Below are 16,404 nucleotides of genomic sequence, written 5' to 3' on the forward strand. Positions count from 1 at the left end.
GTCTGGGCCCTCCGCTTTTTCAGGCAGACCCACTACGTGAATGTTGTTCTGTCGGTTTCTACTTTCAGCGTCCTCGGCGCGCTTCTCCAGCGCCGTAATCCGATCCAAGGCATTTGTCATTGTCGCAGCCAATGCAGTCTGTGCAGGCGCCACCTCCTGGACTATCCCTCCCACATGCTTCACCCTGTCAGCCAACTTAGAGTGGTCTGCCCGCAGGAGGCCAAGGCCTGTCGCCACCTGCGCAATATCTTGTTGCAGGGCAGTACGGGAGTCTGCGATGGCCGCCAAGATCTTATCAAGTTGCTGCTGTAGCCCAGAGTCCTGAGGGAGTTCATGTGCATCTTGTTCTGCTTGAGACGGGGACTCAGTGTCTGAGAGTTGCTGCGCCCCATCTTTCTTCCCTCTTGGTTTGCCCATGTTAAAGTCTTCCAGTCTGTGCCTGAGGGGCCTGAATTGCCAGTTCTCCCTTTACCTGTTAACCGGTTGTAAGCATTGTGCACCTGCAGAGAAACTTCAAATAACCGACCCACTAGTTGGTCCTATGCTCCGCCGCCAATGTTATCCAGTTCAAAGCTGCCAGATAGTAACTGCGCCAGCAGTGTGGGTCAGAGCAGAGTGAGCCATCAGCACTGCTCAATCCAGCGTGCACCTGCTCATAGGCTCTGCACCCCCTCCTGCCAGCTATAAGCGCGTAGGCACGCGGCTCACTGTCAAGTCCCCGTTGTAGTGGCAGCACCAGCCCAAGTCCTGGCAGTCTCACTTATTGCCGCCGTCCCGCCCCCAACTGCGTTCCTTGAGCTCCAGAAGTGCACCAAGCTCCCGGGTTCACACTGGATCTGCGATCGACCCCGCTCGGGAAGTGAACCACTCTATGCTTCTATCCCAGGCCTCGCAGTGTATCACAGCACCTCCAGGGTCCACCCATGGACACATTAGGGCCAGGCCCCTACTCTTTATGGTTCCCTCACTCCAGGCACCAATAGTCTTGCCCGCGCTTGTCGCTTTCCAGGTGCCAGCATAGGTCCCAGGTTGCCCGCCTCTGTCCGTGCCCCGGCTCGCAGGCGGCGGTGTTCCCAGGGCCACGCGTCCGCCTCCGTGGCCTGCAGACCCAATCTCCACCGCACCCCACTCACCAGGGCAGGGCCGGTCAGCGCGAGTCTTCCAGGCAGCTCCCAGCCACCGACAGTGTTCTCGCCGCCGCTCGTGTGCTTATCAACCTCCGGGTGGGGGGGGGGGGGGCAGCGATCAGGTTCCCCGTGCCCCCAGTTTCCGTTTGTCACGGCAGGTCCTCAGAGCGTCGGCTGGTGTGGGCCACTCTCAATTCCACAGCCGCGTAATCCAGCCTCCAAGCAGAGCCGCACCGTGCCCAGAGTCAATCCGCCACTCCACACGAGGCCGAGGCGGCAGTCTGCAGTCTCACCAGCGCAGTCCGGGAGCTACTCGTTGTCGCAGCACCGCCATATTGTGGGTGCCTCCAGCTGTCAGCTCAGCCCAGAAAACCTCCATAGAGTTCTAAATCACGCCGTTTTTGGGAGCAGAGTTGCCCTGATGCAGCGCCTCTTCGCAGTCCGATCTTCGGGTGCCGCCAGGGGGGTCAAGGTATTATTAAATCAGGATACTTGTGGGGTTTTTCTAGCGGAGCTCGGTGCTCACGCTGCCGATCGCATCGGCTTCCAAGCCATGCCCCCCATGGGGTTGCTTTATGAGGTGGCGAGAAAGCTACAAACAATTGTTTTGTTTTGCGAAAGGATTTGGTCCTGTCAATGTAATAGAGAAGGGCTCTTGTCACATCTAGGGTGTGTAGAGCTCTTTCTGCTACTGAGTCTGGGTTTTGAAAAAAAAAACTGCCAACTCTACTGATTGGTTTAGATTAAATAGAGTAATGACTTTAGGAAGGAATTTGGGATTTGTTCTTAGGACCACTTTGTTAGGGTGTAATTGTAAAAATGGTTCTTCTATAGTGAAAGCTTGAATCTCACTCACTCTCCTAAGAGAGGTAATAGCAATAAGGAAAGCTGTTTTCCATGTGAGGAATTGCAGTTCACATTTGTGTAAAGGTTCAAAAGGGGGTCCCATGGGCCTTGTAAGAACAATGTTTAGGTTCCACACTGCCGAGGGTGGTAACCTAGGAGGAATGATTCTTTTTTGTCCTTCCATAAAGGCTTTAATTGCAGGTTCTCTAAATAATGACAGATGTTGTCTATTTTGTAGGTACGCAGCAATAGCTGCAAGGTGTAGCCGTATAGATGAGTATGCTAGATTGCATCTTTGTAAGTGTAGAAGGTAGCAGATGATATTCTGGATGGAAGCATCCAGGGGATCAACTTCATTATGGCAAATCTTTTCCATTTTGCCGCATAGCAAGCTCTAGTAGTAGGTCTTCTGGCTTCTTTACTGATATTCATACAGTCTGGTGGCAGGTTAAGATAACCAAACTCTAAGACTTCAGGAGCCAGATCGCCAGATTCAGTTGACTTGGATCTGGGTGCACTACTAGTGGTATTAGTGGGAGTGGCGGTAAAGCGTACACAAATCTGCCTGACCAGTTCATCCATATCGCATTGGCCCTTGGACAGCGTGTGTGGAAACCTGGCAGCGAAGTTTGGGCATTTTGCGTTTTCGTGTGTGGCGACAAATCTATGTCTGGGTGACCCCACTTGTGAAAGAATGGTAGAAGAACTTGCGGATGTAGTTCCCATTCGTGAATCAGTTGTGTCTGTCGACTTAACAGATCTGCAAACTGATTGTGAACCCCTGGACGGTGTTCTGTTAGTGGATAAATGTTTTGTGGAATGGCCCATTTCAAAATGTTCTGTGCAAGCTGGGACAGTTGCAGAGAATGTGTGCCTCCTTGTTTTTGAATGTAGTACATGGATGTCATGTTGTCTGTCGGATTAGGACAGATTTGTTCTGTACATGTACTTGAAAGGACTTCAGTGCTAGGAATATTGCTAGCAGCTCTAGGTGATTGATGTGGAGCACTTTTTGTTGTGCTAGACATTCTTGCAATAGGAGCATTTACAGTCTTGCATATGGTACAATTAAAATGCAAGATGCCATCATGCCTATTAGTTGCATGAACACTCTGGCTGTGAGAGAGTGTTGGTCTTGAAACCTTGTGACTAAGGCTTGAATGATCTGTATCCTGACTGGATTGGAATAAGCTAGAGCTGTAGACGTGTTTATATAGCCCCTAGATATTAATGTACATGAGAGGGCTGGAGATGCAACTTGGTGTAGTTTATTGTAAACTCCAAGTTGTGCAATGTCTGAATTGTCTGAGATGTGTGTTGGACACAATGGTTGAATGACTTGGCCTTTATAAGCCAATCGTCCAGGTATAGGAAGACATGGATGTGTTGCCTTCTGAGATGTGCTGCTGCTACTACTGCTAGGTACTTTGTAAACACTCTTGGTGCAGTTGTGATCCCGAATGGAAGGACTTTGAACTGATAGTGTTGTCCTTCTAGTACAAACCTTAGATACTTCCTGTGAGAAGGATGTATGGGAATGCAGAAGTAGGCATCCTTGAGATCTAGTGTAGTAAGGAAATCGCCTTGTTGCAACTAAGTGTGGGCCGAAAATACGTTCTACTCGCGGAATATGTGGATTTTCTGCAATTTTGCGATCCGCGAATCTCGCGAAATCGCAGAAAAATCCACGAATCCGCGAGCGGGACGAATTTTCCATGAAGCACTTACAGGGTTACAGCAGCAGGTGCCCAAGTTGAAGCTAATTTCTTTGTAACCATTTACAAAAGGGTTACAAAGAAATTAACTTCAACTTGGGCACCTGCTGTAACCCTGTAAGTGCTTCCTGAGCGGCGCCTCGTTGCCTACTTGCAACTATTATCTGACCCTGCTCTGACCCTCGAAGCAGGGTCAGAGAATAGTTACAATTAGGCAACGAGGCTCCTGTCACAAAAATTAGACCTCAGCAGGAAGCACTTACAGATATAAATAAAGCAGGTGCCAGAGTTGAAGCTCAAATTCAATAACGCATTGTAATCAGCCCAAGAATCTAGTGAGCACGGTCGATGCTAGGCAGGTGTGCTTTCTCCCCAAATCTACCGTCTACAAATAGCTGTAATCCGTGATGGAGGTCTAGGCATCCACGAGTTTCTCGAGCGCAATCCCCCTGTACTTCCAGTGACCAGGAGGCTGCTTTCTCCTCATCTGCTGCTCTTATCGGTCTCTGCCCCTTTATAAACAAGAGGCATGTGAACTCGCACAGAAGCCCGGCTCCACACACACTAGGCCAGTGTTTCCCAAACTGTGGTCCGCGGACCCCCAGGGGTCCGTGACACATTCCCAGGGGGTCCGTAGGCAGCAGTTTTAAAAGCACAGAAAAGTTTCTTGTGTAATTAGCAGCTTTCCAGCAACAATAAAAGTGTCAAGATAATGCCAGTGATTAATGTACCTGCTGGAGAGCCAGGCGAGTTTTGTTCAGTGGCAGCTTTGACTTAACTAATGTAGCACTGAGGGTTAACGTGCCTACTGCAAAGAACGTGTAACATGCATTTTAGAAAAGCAGTATTTTATGTGCATAGGTTCGTGGTTACTGCTTTTGTCACAGAGATTATTTTGTTACTGTGAACTTCATAAGTGGCAATCGTAATCTAGCAGAGGGGCCTATAAACTGTCATCAAAGAGCTGCTTGCAAACTGCATGGTACCAGTTAGTAACTTATGTTTTTTCCCAGTTATTCATTATCCTGATGCTGCTAAAAAGATTTATTTGGGCGGAAATACATGTTTAGTGTTACTAGCCACTGTGTTATGTTCTGAATCCTGAGTTTGTGCTTTTCCTAACCAAGCACTCTTTAAAAATGCCTACCAGTATGAATGACATGTAATCCTTGTAGTCCCCTTTACCTTATGTAATATTTTATATACACACTGATTTACTTGTATGATTCAACATCTCTATATGTGTGTGATGTAAAGTGCTCTGACATCCTACAATGGTATGAGAGATGCTATAAAACAAATTAAATTAATGTGACAGAGGGGCTGTTCCTTCAATATAAAATACTAAGGGCAAGATGTAAGATCCGTTTTTAAATGCGCGAATGGGTTCGTGAACCCATTTGCGCATGCAAAAACCTATTGGGCCATGTACATAGCCTATTTCGCGAGTCGCAATTTGTTTGTGACTCGCTAAATAGGTTTTGCAACTCGCTATTTGGAAGGGGCATTCCCTTCAAAATAGCGAGTCTCAAAACCATGTACAAATGTTTTTCGGTCGCAAAACACTTGCAGTTACCACCAGTAGATGGTAATGCATTTGAAAATGGGAAGGGGTCCCCAGGGGACCCCTTCCCCTTTGCAAATGCATGCAAAATTATTTTTTAAGGGCAGGCAGAGGTCCCAGGGACCTCTGCCTGCCCTTAAAAAATGAATCTAAAACTTTTCATTTTCTTTTTTTATTTAAATGCATGGTAAACGGGCTGCATTTTTTAAAAAACTGCTTTATTTAAAAGCAGTCCCAGACATGGTGGCCTGCTGAGCGCAGCAGGCCACCATCCCTCGGAGGGCGGGCATTTCCAATGGGCTCGCAAATTGCGAGAGGCTCATTAATATTAATTAGCCCCGCAATTTGCGACCCCATTGGGAATCCCAAACAGTGTTAAACACACTGTTGTATATTTCATTTAGCGACTCGCAATTTTCCACTTGCATTGTGTCGCCAATTGCGAGGCGCGAAGTGAAATGGTCGTACATCTGGCCCCAAAATCCTTAGTACTTTGAATATTTGTTTGTGTGAACACGTGTGTTTTTAAAAAAAAATGTGTTTTAATATTTGAAATTTTACTCGTACAAATTGTTTGGGGGTCCCCGGCTTCCAGTGGTGACTCAATGGGGGTCCTCAGGAGTCAAAAGTTTGGGAACCACTGCACTAGGCTTTGCAACCTCTTCCCGCCCTTTCCCCCACTGTGATGGACAGCTCACTCGAGGGACCTCGGCGCCTATGGGCGTGGTGGCAAAGTTACAGACACACGTGGTGACTGGACAACTCTTCTGGGCCTTTACGCAGCTGTAGTGTAGGAAAAACACAATACATTTACCCAACGAGGTAGCACTTACCGATTAGCCAGTAGAAAGTACTCCAGTTGACTATAGTGCAATTGCAAAATATTCCGCGAATTCGCAGGGAAATACGTGAATTTTTTTGCGAATTCACAAACCGCAAATTTGCGAAATTCGCCCATACTTAGTTGCAACAATGGGAGCATGGGTCGTAAAGTGATCATATGAAAATGATCTGAGTGTATATACAGATTGAGGGGCCGGAGGTCGAGAATTGGTCTTAGTGTCCTGTCCTTCTTGGGTATTAGGAAAAACAGTGAGTAAACCCCTGTTCCTTGATGTTGTAATGGAACTATTTCTATTGCGTCCTTTTGAAGCAATGAAAGAACCTCTTGTTTGAGCAGCGTAAGATGTTCTGTAGACATTGGACGAAGTCTGGGTGGTATATGTGGAGGGGTAGCTGTAAGTTCTAGGCAGTAGCCATACTGGATAATCTGTCTTACCCACTTGTCTGTGGTGATGGAATGCCAGACGTGTAGGAACTGTATTAGTCTTCCCCCTACAGGAGTGGAATGCTGTTGGGGGAGCGGAAGGAAGTCACTGTTTTGTGGTGGGAGAGGTTCGATTGTTATTACCTCTACCTTTGTTGTTATTGCCCCTGTGGCCTCCTCTAAAATATCCCCTATTGGAGGATGTTTGCATATTGCTTTTAAAGGAAGCTGAATTGTCTGCTCCCGCTTGTTTGGAGACTTCCCTATAGAAGGAGTGACGAAAGGAGCCTCTAGTTTGTGGTGACTGCAAAGCTCCCATAGATTTGGCAGTATCAGTGTCCTTTTTAATTTTTTCAAGTGCTGTGTCTACAGCAGGGCCAAAAAGCTGTTGTTGGTTAAATGGCTGATTTAAGATGGTGGTTTGCACCTCTTGCTTAAATCCTGAGATGCGAAGCCATGCATGGCGTCTAAGGAGGACACTAGTGTTTATTGCTCTAGAAGCAGTGTCTGCTGCATCAAGTGCGCACTTGATAGAAGCCTTAGAAATTAGCTTTACTTCTTGAATAAGGTCATTAGCTTGTGCTTTATATTGGTCAGGTAGATGCTGTAGGAGTGTTTCTAGCTGATCACAATGAGCCCTTTAGTATCTTGCGAGGAGGGCTTGTGTATTAGCTATGCGCCATGTGTTACTTGCTTGGGCAGCTATTCTTTTACCTGAAGCGTCTATCATTTTTGACTCTTTATCAGGAGGTGGCGCTTCACCTGATGTTTGGGAAATTGCTTGTTTTCTTGCGCTTGAAATGACAAGGGAATCTAAAAGTAGTTGTCCCTTAATGTAGGCAGGATCCCCAGGAGCAGGCCTATATTTCTTTTCTATTCTGGGGTTTATGATCCTAGCACATACAGGATCTTTAAACACTTATGCTGCATGCCTAATAACCCCTTTGATCATAGGTAATATCTGAACTGACTTTTGGGATTGCTCAAAAGTGTCAAGTGGGGAATCTTCTTCTGCCGCCTCATCTGAGTGCATTGTGACCCCATGATGGATGGCAGCTCTATTGATTAAGTGTCCAAACCCAATATTATCTTCTGGAGGAGATGGTTTGGATGGGTATGTATATGGGTCAGGGATATCTGGTACATCTGGTGTGACATCTGGTGTGATTGGATACTCTCAGTCTGGTGGATCTGTTGGGTAGTTAAAAGGGTCATTTGGGTCGTCTCCTCCCCCATAATGTCATCATCATCACTATTATGTGGAGGTGTATATTGTGGTAAAAAATGAGTATGAGAGTTTTGAGGAGGTGAAGGAAGAGGAGGTGGAATAGAGGGAGGTATAGGAGAAGAAGGGCACATAGGTCATGTTGCACAGTCCTTTTTTACAGGCACTGGAGGTGGCGGTGCTTTATCTAACTTCCTCTTTCTGTCAGTAGACATGTCCTGTTTTTGGGTCAATATAGATCTTTTTCTGGGTAGGAAGTGTTAAAAATCTCTTCTTCAGGAACTGATTTTGGTGCCGATTTTTTCGGTCCCGAGCATGGTTGTCTCTTTTCTCTGTCCTTAGCCTTAGGAGTTGTGGCAGAGTCCTTCGGCGTAGGTCTTGGCTTTGAAGACCTTGGCTTTGGAGCCGAAGCTGATTTCGTCGACTTGGAAGCGTCGAAAACAGGCTTTATTATGTTCGGAGCCGGTCTGTCTTTCGAAGTCGACGGTTTCGGAGTTGTTTTCAGAACCGGGACTTCTTTCGGTTTCGGTGTCGAGGGAGCTGGTGGTATTGGCACATGCGATTGTTCGGTCCCGACCTCCTGGAAGGCTTTTGCATTTTCTTCGAAGGCGGGGCTTCTGAAGTAGTTTTTTGGTCTCGACTGGGCCCCGGAGGCGTAGTGTTGACCTTTGCCTTTGATTTAGATGTTGGGGTTGGGGCAGGGGCAGTAGTACTCACGCGCTGACCCAAAGGTATGGAGTAATCTGAGTTATCAGCCCCAGGTAAGATTTGGAGATCTTCGGAATCTTCCTCGGGGACATCTGGACCCTCGTCAAAGATGTCCTCCGGTTCTGGAGCTGATCTCGGCCTGATGTGTCGATGGGCCCTTCGATCTGGAACGGTCTTCTTGGATCAAAAGGACGCGCAGGCTGGACAGCTGGACTCGCCGTGTTCTGGTGATAAGCACAGGTTACAGACCTTGTGATGGTCACTGTGCGTGAATTTTGCTCCACACTGGGGGCATTTCTTGAACTGCGTCCTTTCTATGAGCTGTAGGCCTCACGGCATGGATAGGCCCAACGGTCCGCGTCGACGACCGGAATCGAGCTGATAAGATTGAGTCGATGGTTCTTGATAATCGAAAGTTGTTTAGAAGAGTTTAAGTACGTTTTTTGACACGTCGTACTACTTGGAAAGTAGATTTCGAACCGGAGAGAAAAAGTTACATCCAAACCCAGTGGCGGAAAAAAACAATCTAATAATAATAATAATAACAAAGACATTTGTAGAGCGCATGGATAATTGTACGCCATCTCGGCGTGTCCCCGCGCTAACAAAAGAGAGAGGAGAAGAAAAAAAACGAACTCATTAAGGAGGGTGGGACAGTGCAAGGCATAGGGCAAAAGTCAGCTATGAGGAGAACAGATGAGTTTTCAGTTTCCGTCGGAAAATGGTTTCTGAAGGCTCCAGGCGGAGATTGATGGGAAGTTTATTCCATGCAGTGGCCGCCGCCACTAAGGATGGAGTCGATGCCCATGCGCACTATCGTCCAAGGGAGGAGTCACCTATCTCGTGACTACAAAGACTTCTTCCAAGACGACAACAACATGCAATCATCCATCTGAGCCCAACACAAGGTGGCGATCTAATGCTCAATGTGAGATCTGCAGCTCATATGCCTCGAACATAGTGTTTCTGGGCAGCTTTTCTCCTAACTTTGATGAAAAGAAATTATGGTGCTAAAGAAATTTATATGGCATGACACAGTTCGGGTTTGTCAGTAAACTTCACAACTTCCTCAGCCTATGAATACTGTGTGAACCCTTGAAGAAGATCATACTTCACTGTTGAAATGCCATTTGCCTGTGAGTGGATGAAGAGCTGGATAGTTTATCCGGTGTCTTAAGGGTCCTAATTTCAGCACCCTGCTTCTCTACTAATTTTCTGTTTCTTACATACTTGGAGTAGATACACATTATCAGCCTCCTTATTTTTAGGTTTCGCATACAAAGTGCATGTGCTGGACTGCAAGATGTATTGTTTACAAAGTAGATGGCTTAAAACCGGCCTACAGCATACGATTAGTTGTTTTTTGTTGTCAGTCTTACCTCCATTTGTGTTAGCTCCTTTTGGATCATGAACCAAGTACATGTGTTCTTCCGCGTCGCAGTTCCATCTCATTTTTGCAACACACTATTTTAAAAGCATTTCAGCATTATTCCTAGACGTGCTTTCCTACTTTTAACAAAGGCATACAGCTTCTTATTTTTGTTACTTTCACCTAATCTGTAATCTTTGTTGACACCTTAGTTACACCCACAACTGTACTACTCTATGCAACCAGGGCCGGCTCTAGGCTCACGGAGGCCCTGAGCAGGCAGTGTACGTAGGGGGCCCGAGGCCGCCAAATCCCTGCCAGGGGTTGCCACGCAAATATGTATCTAAGGATCTGCTCTACACTGCTCAACTCTACGCCACCCCACTCCATTTTACGCCACTCCAGTCTCCTCTAATCTACACCACTCCTCCCCTCTATTCCACTCTACATCGCTCTTTGGCACTCCAGCAACTCTCCTCCACTTCACCTCACTCTACACAACGTTATGATACCCTACTTCAGTAAACACAAAAATGTAAATGCGCCTCGGTGTTGGCTCGTTGTGGCCACCAAGTTTTTGTGGCGGGGCTGCGTTGAGCTCCCAATTGGAAAGAATGCTGTGGGCACAGTTACGTGGTACGTGTCGTTTAGGCGCCCGTGTTGTACATTCTTCTCGTGATGTAGAATGAAGGGATTTCGTTATTGTCGATCCGCTATCTGGGAGCAATGTCCCGATAAATACCAGTCTGGCTGCCGATGCCCAGATAGCGGATCGACTCATCTCTATCGACCGCCCAACCTTGTTTTTCCAATTCCTGAAGCAAGCCTCACCGTCGCGCCTTCTGAATTGCGGATCGAGGCAACTGAAATTGACCGCTACAATAACGAAATCCCTTCATTCTATATCACGAGAAGAATGGACCACACGGGCGCCTAAACGACACGTACCACGTAACTGTGCCCACAGCATTCTTTCCAATCGGGAGCTCAACGCAGCCCCGCCACAAAAACTTGGTGGCCACAACGAGCCAACACCGAGGCGCATTTACATTTTTACCAGGCAATTACTATGTTAAAGTCCTGATGATGATCCCTTTTTATTAGAGCCCGGGATCGAAACGTCGACCTTTCAAAGTAGACGTACTGTTGATTATTATTATTGTATGTATGTTCTAGGGAAACACTGATAATTTCTGATCTTTACAGTGCCCAGCCTGCTCACTGTTTTGTTGCCTGAAGCACTTGTCTTTATCCTTTTTCTTTTCTCCCTCTATTTATTCAATTTTCCAGTACGGCGCAGGACTGTGCCCTACAGCAAAACCTTTTTGCTACGAAAATGTATTTTTAAAACTGAAAATACTTGAATCAATCATAATAAAATTCACTGCCCGGCTGGGCAAGGAAAACATATAGCAGCCTATTGTGGTCTATATTATAAAAGTACTTTATCCCTTTAAGCTCTGGACCTTTGTTTCTTGTCATGGGAACAGTCCAGCCCGAACTGCCAAGCCAGGTCCTCCCTGGCCCGGAAACAAACATCCTGGGACCGGTTTCAGGGCATTACCTTTCATCAAACAGGCTAGCTTCAATCCAGTGGCAAGGAACCGGTCCTAGGATGCTTGTTTCCAGTCCAGGGAGGACCTGGCTTGGCAGTTCAGGCGCGACTGTTCCCATGGAGCACAGGGTCAAGACTGATTTGCAAATGGATGGGTTCAAACTGGAATGGCATGGTGAGCAATAAGAACTATGGATTTAGGACCAGAAGTCTGTACTGGGGTGAATGGATGACATTATTCTGCATTCTGTCCATCAATTGTTCTTTTTTTGCATTTGTCACCCCGAGTGGGACGGGTATGCCCAGACGTGGGCCCAGTGCTCTCCATGCCACTGGAGTCAAGCTATCCTGGCTGAAGAGGGGTGAAACCCCGAAACCGGTCATCTGATCCTTGTTTCCAGTACAGGGTGGACCTGTATTGGCAGTTTGGGCTAGACTGTTCCATGGGGCACAGGGTCAAGACTGATTTGCATATGGCTGGGTTCAAACTGGAATGGCATTGTGAGCAACAAAAAAAACGATGGACTTTGGCCCAGATCTCTGTACTGGTGTGAATGTATGACATTGTTCTGCATTCCCTCCATCAATTGTTCTTTATGCTCATGTAGGCTAGCACTTGAGTGGCCCGCATAGGGGTACTAAGTGCTATAAAACTGCGGCAATACAATACATACTTCCTTGTTTCTCCAACAACACCATCCACACCAGTGTTGATTCTGCTCAAATTGTAGATGATGAGACTTCACCATTGCCTCACCTTCACAACTGCCAATAAATTCGGAACTGGGACTTGTGAGTTTGAATCCTTGGAAAACATCGCTTTAGGTCATACTTCTTCCCACATAGCGAACGGTGCATTACAGGTTAGCAAGCATTGTGAAGGAGTGTTCTAGGCATAAACAGGTTTTTACATTTCAGCAACAAAAAAAACAAAAACATTTGAACAGAAAATTGAATATTTGAAATTTGTACTTCTGCAAATTTGTCTCTCTGTTTTACTAAGAGTTCTTTAATCAGTACTTCGTCAGTGACCTAAAACCAACTGTGGCACTGGTTAGCACCCAAGACGTTGCATGCAATACACAAGTAGGCACAGTCTGTAATGAAAAGTACAGGCTGATTGCTTTTCCAGAGCCCTTATCCTCCCACCCAAGTACCCTAAATGAAGAGAGGAGAGTCCATTAATTAAGTAAAATAATATAGAGCTTTACTGGTAAAATGCAAACACTGAATGCACACAAATAAAAATGGTCAGGTCTCCACCAACCCAACTCTTGGGTTCGGAGAAGCGAAAAGGTCAGGACGGATGCAGCAAGGGGTGGTGGGAAAGGCCACGCTGCCCGATGCATGTGTGAACCGCCACTCGTGTCTACAGATGGACACTGTACCACTTCCTCTTGGAGGACAGGATTTTATTCCACGCTGGGACCTCACTTCGTCAGAAGTTGTTTACGCTGTTGCTCCAACAAGGCCTCCAGGTGGTCAGCTCGCTTTACCGCTGCCTAGAAGCAAACCAAAAAGAAAAGGGGTGATATAGTATTTCAAGTTAATCGTTTTTTGTTGTTCAGTGGAATGTTTCTCCACATTTGTCCGCTCCGATGGTAGGGCAGGAAAAGTTCCCTCTTGGAGCCACCAGATTTCCAACCTGCACTAGCCAATGAAGCACCCTTAGCACAGCAGTCTTTCTAAAACACTTGTGACAACACCCCACCCCACCATCACCACTCCTTGTACAAGGTGAATGCCATAGTACCAGGCACTGTCCTCTTGTCAAGAAGGGATTAGATCTGGAACCCTGAATCCTTTACGAAACCGTCCTACACATGAGGCCAGTAAGGATTAAGCGATCTTCAATGACAGACATCGAGAGATGTAGGACGAGAAGTGGGAACGGTCAGGGCTAGATGATACAAAAGGCAAGTAAAGAATCAGGGCAGCAGGTACAAATAAGGGAGGTGGGCTTGTGCACTTCCAGGGAGTTCCACTCAGAGTGATGCAGATTTCCAATGAGTATAACTGAGGCCTCAAGCAGCATTGCTGTAACTTTGCAGCTAAAGCTGTGACACCACGCAGGAGTGACAGTTGCCCTCACAGGGATAACGCAATGTCTTCCTTATAGTTGTGTCTGTAGATGAGTCAATACTTCGCCACTGAAAGGAACACCCTAATGAAATATGTAAATACCACACTACATGTGCTACACCTTTTGTTGGGGTTCTGGGACAGTCAGTGGGTACTGTAATTTCCAACGCGTGTACCATGGTCACAAATACTACTGTACTTCAGTTGGATAACCAAGTTACTTCCTTTGGTCACTTGGCTCTCCATGGACAGTGAAGTCATGCAGAAAAGGCCTAGAGGGTAGGGCGATAAGGGTTAGGAACTCATTAAGCTGAATGTTCGGTTGTTGCTGCCTCTAAAAAATAGAACTTTTTTAGAAATTAAAAAAGAGCAGTTAAAACCAGCACACGTACAGAAATCAGAAAGGGAAGCACATTCGGAGTCCGAGAAAGCTTTTATACACTTGATTTTACGATACATTCTATCCTTTCGCTAAGTTTATTCTGCAGGGAAGCGTTCAGATGTCTTCAGACATCTTCAGCTCTTATTACAATGTTTGCAAAAATGCCAGTCAATGGGACAGATGTACCAAACAGAAAAATGTAATGTAGCTGTACTGCTAGGAAATGTCAAGTCCCTTCGTATTCAATAGGTCCAGCTCAGGAAGCAAACTGGACATCTCTGTGTGTTTAGATTGTCGCAAATCAGGAAGGACCTCAAGACATAGCTCTTCGACTGAATCGCAGATCCACCCTTCGACACCCACACAGCTCCTTGAGACCCTTACGGGTGAGTAGTTGCGCTTTATAAGAAACCTGATTGGTTGGGTTCATTTCCACCACAAAATATCCAAAACGTCCCTTTGGTCCTACAAGTCTCACATAAAAAGAGACCTGCTCTTCTCCTATACTCCTAGGCAGTCTCTATGCTCTTACACAGAAAACCTATTTTGCATTCCCAGGCCTCAAGGACTGCCGCCGGGAGTGCACTTTCACCCACCTTCCAACTAAAGCCTGGAATACATTACTGCCCAATCTGAGAGCTATCACTTCGCACCGGGTTTTTAGGAAATTACTAAAAACACATCTCTTCTCACTTTAATCGTTTTCCTCTCTTTCTCTTTACACTGATTTTAACAAATGTAAATAGGGTGACATGTGTAAGTTAGCAAGATGGTTCAGTGGGTGAAGTGCTCAACACGGACATCAAATAACCTGCAAGTCAGAGGTGCGAATCCTGACAAGCCCATCCTTTCAAGGATAGTAAATACTGTATTTGACATTGCTTTTCACCATTTAGCCTTCCACAGCTCTATCAGTCCTTCAGAGGTAAATAAATTCCAAATATATAAAAAACAACGTTCATCCACCCTAGGCAGAACCGCCAAGAGGTCCCTGCACCCGCTTGGTGCAAAGAGTCACAAGTTTACTCCTGGAAGTGGGTCACTAGGGGAGGGCAGGGTCACTGGGGAAGGGCATGGTCACTAGGGGAGGGCAGGGCCACTAGGGGAGGGCAGGGCCACTAGGGGAGGGCAGGGCCACTAGGGGAGGGCAGGGTCACTAGGGGAGGGCAGGGTCACTAGGGGAGGGCAGGGTCACTAGGGGAGGGCAGGGTCACTGGGGGAGGGCAGGGTCACTGGGGGAGGGCAGGGTCACTGGGGGAGGGCAGGGTCACTGGGGGAGGGCAGGGTCTCTGGGGGAGGGCAGGGTCACTAGGGGAGGGCAGGGTCACTAGGGGAGGGCAGGGTCACTAGGGGAGGGCAGGGTCACTAGGGGAGGGCAGGGTCACTAGGGGAGGGCAGGGTCACTAGGGGAGGGCAGGGTCACTGGGGGAGGGCAGGGTCACTGGGGGAGGGCAGGGTCACTGGGGGAGGGCAGGGTCACTGGGGGAGGGCAGGGTCACTGGGGGAGGGAAGGGTCACAAGGGAGGGCTCCAAACTGTGTCATACCTCGTACTGTTTCCGAAGACTGTTCACAGCCTCTTCTTTTTTGACAATAGCCGTTTTTACCCTGCACGGAAACAAAACGACACGGTTCAGCCTTCAGAAATAGGACATTATCTGCCCAAGGTGGGAACATTAAAAAAGACAATTAAAGAACATAACATACCATAAAAAGACAGGCAGATTCCATAATTAAAAAAAACTATGGTGTTGAAAAGGAGCAGTGTCCTGCAGGCTACTTATCCAGAGTCCTGACCGCAGCTTCTCCGCCTGCCCGCAGTATGAGATCATAGCAAACAACTTTTACTACCCTAGTTCCCTCGTCTTCCCAGAATGGAAGTGTTAAAAACCGATAAAGGACGGCATGTAGTGCTATATAAATAGACATACATTTACCCATCATATAAAATATGAACAAGAGCACAAAAAGTAAAGTGACTAGAAACAGAGCTCTCAGAGGATTATGCGACTAACATCTTGCAGCTTCAGTCAGTCATGTAGGCAACAACAGAATCAGAAAGAACAGATCAGCATAGGCAGAAGCTAATAGGCCTAGCTGTCATGTTGAGACCTAACTAAGGGCCATATGTATCATTCCTAACTGCGATCGCAAATGCCTAAATTCACAGAATTTCGGCGTTTGCAATCGCAATTAGGCTTAATGGTATGTATGAAAGCAAAACTGCTTCGCAAAATAAGGAATCGGAAAATTTGCAATTCCTTATTTTGCGATTGCATTTAAGGAACCACACATTCCTATTCCATAAATGCAATGTAAGAAGCACAGAAAAAGTGCAATTTTGCCTTAAGGAATCGCAAATTACCACCAACTTCAAGTTGGTGGTAATTTGCGATTTCTTCAAAAAATTCACTTTTTTGCATTTTTCAAAGTGCCATGTGGCGCACATACATGCCCTTAGGGCATGTATGTGTGCCACATGTGCACACATGCACATTTCACACATTTGACACCCTGGCACCCTTAAAATTGCATTGTCAATTTGCGATTCTCTAATTGAGAATCG

At 46.7% G+C, this 16,404-nt stretch overlaps 1 protein-coding gene across 2 annotated transcripts in view; it reads right to left on the bottom strand.

Moving 5' to 3' along the window:
* Positions 1-12,561: 12,561 nt before the first annotated feature.
* Positions 12,562-16,404, bottom strand: part of CEP131 (centrosomal protein 131) — a 441,974-nt gene continuing 438,131 nt past the window's right edge. For both annotated transcript variants that reach the window (XM_078654173.1, XM_078654174.1), the window contains 2 exons: positions 15,386-15,446; positions 12,562-12,878 (listed from right to left, as the gene is read on the bottom strand). In XM_078654173.1, the coding sequence (XP_078510299.1) occupies positions 12,807-12,878; positions 15,386-15,446 (133 nt within the window). In that variant the 3' untranslated portion in view covers positions 12,562-12,806. The remainder of the gene's footprint in view (positions 12,879-15,385; positions 15,447-16,404) is intronic.

Source organism: Lissotriton helveticus, chromosome 7 (assembly GCF_964261635.1).
Source record: "Lissotriton helveticus chromosome 7, aLisHel1.1, whole genome shotgun sequence".
NCBI lineage: Eukaryota > Metazoa > Chordata > Amphibia > Caudata > Salamandridae > Lissotriton > Lissotriton helveticus.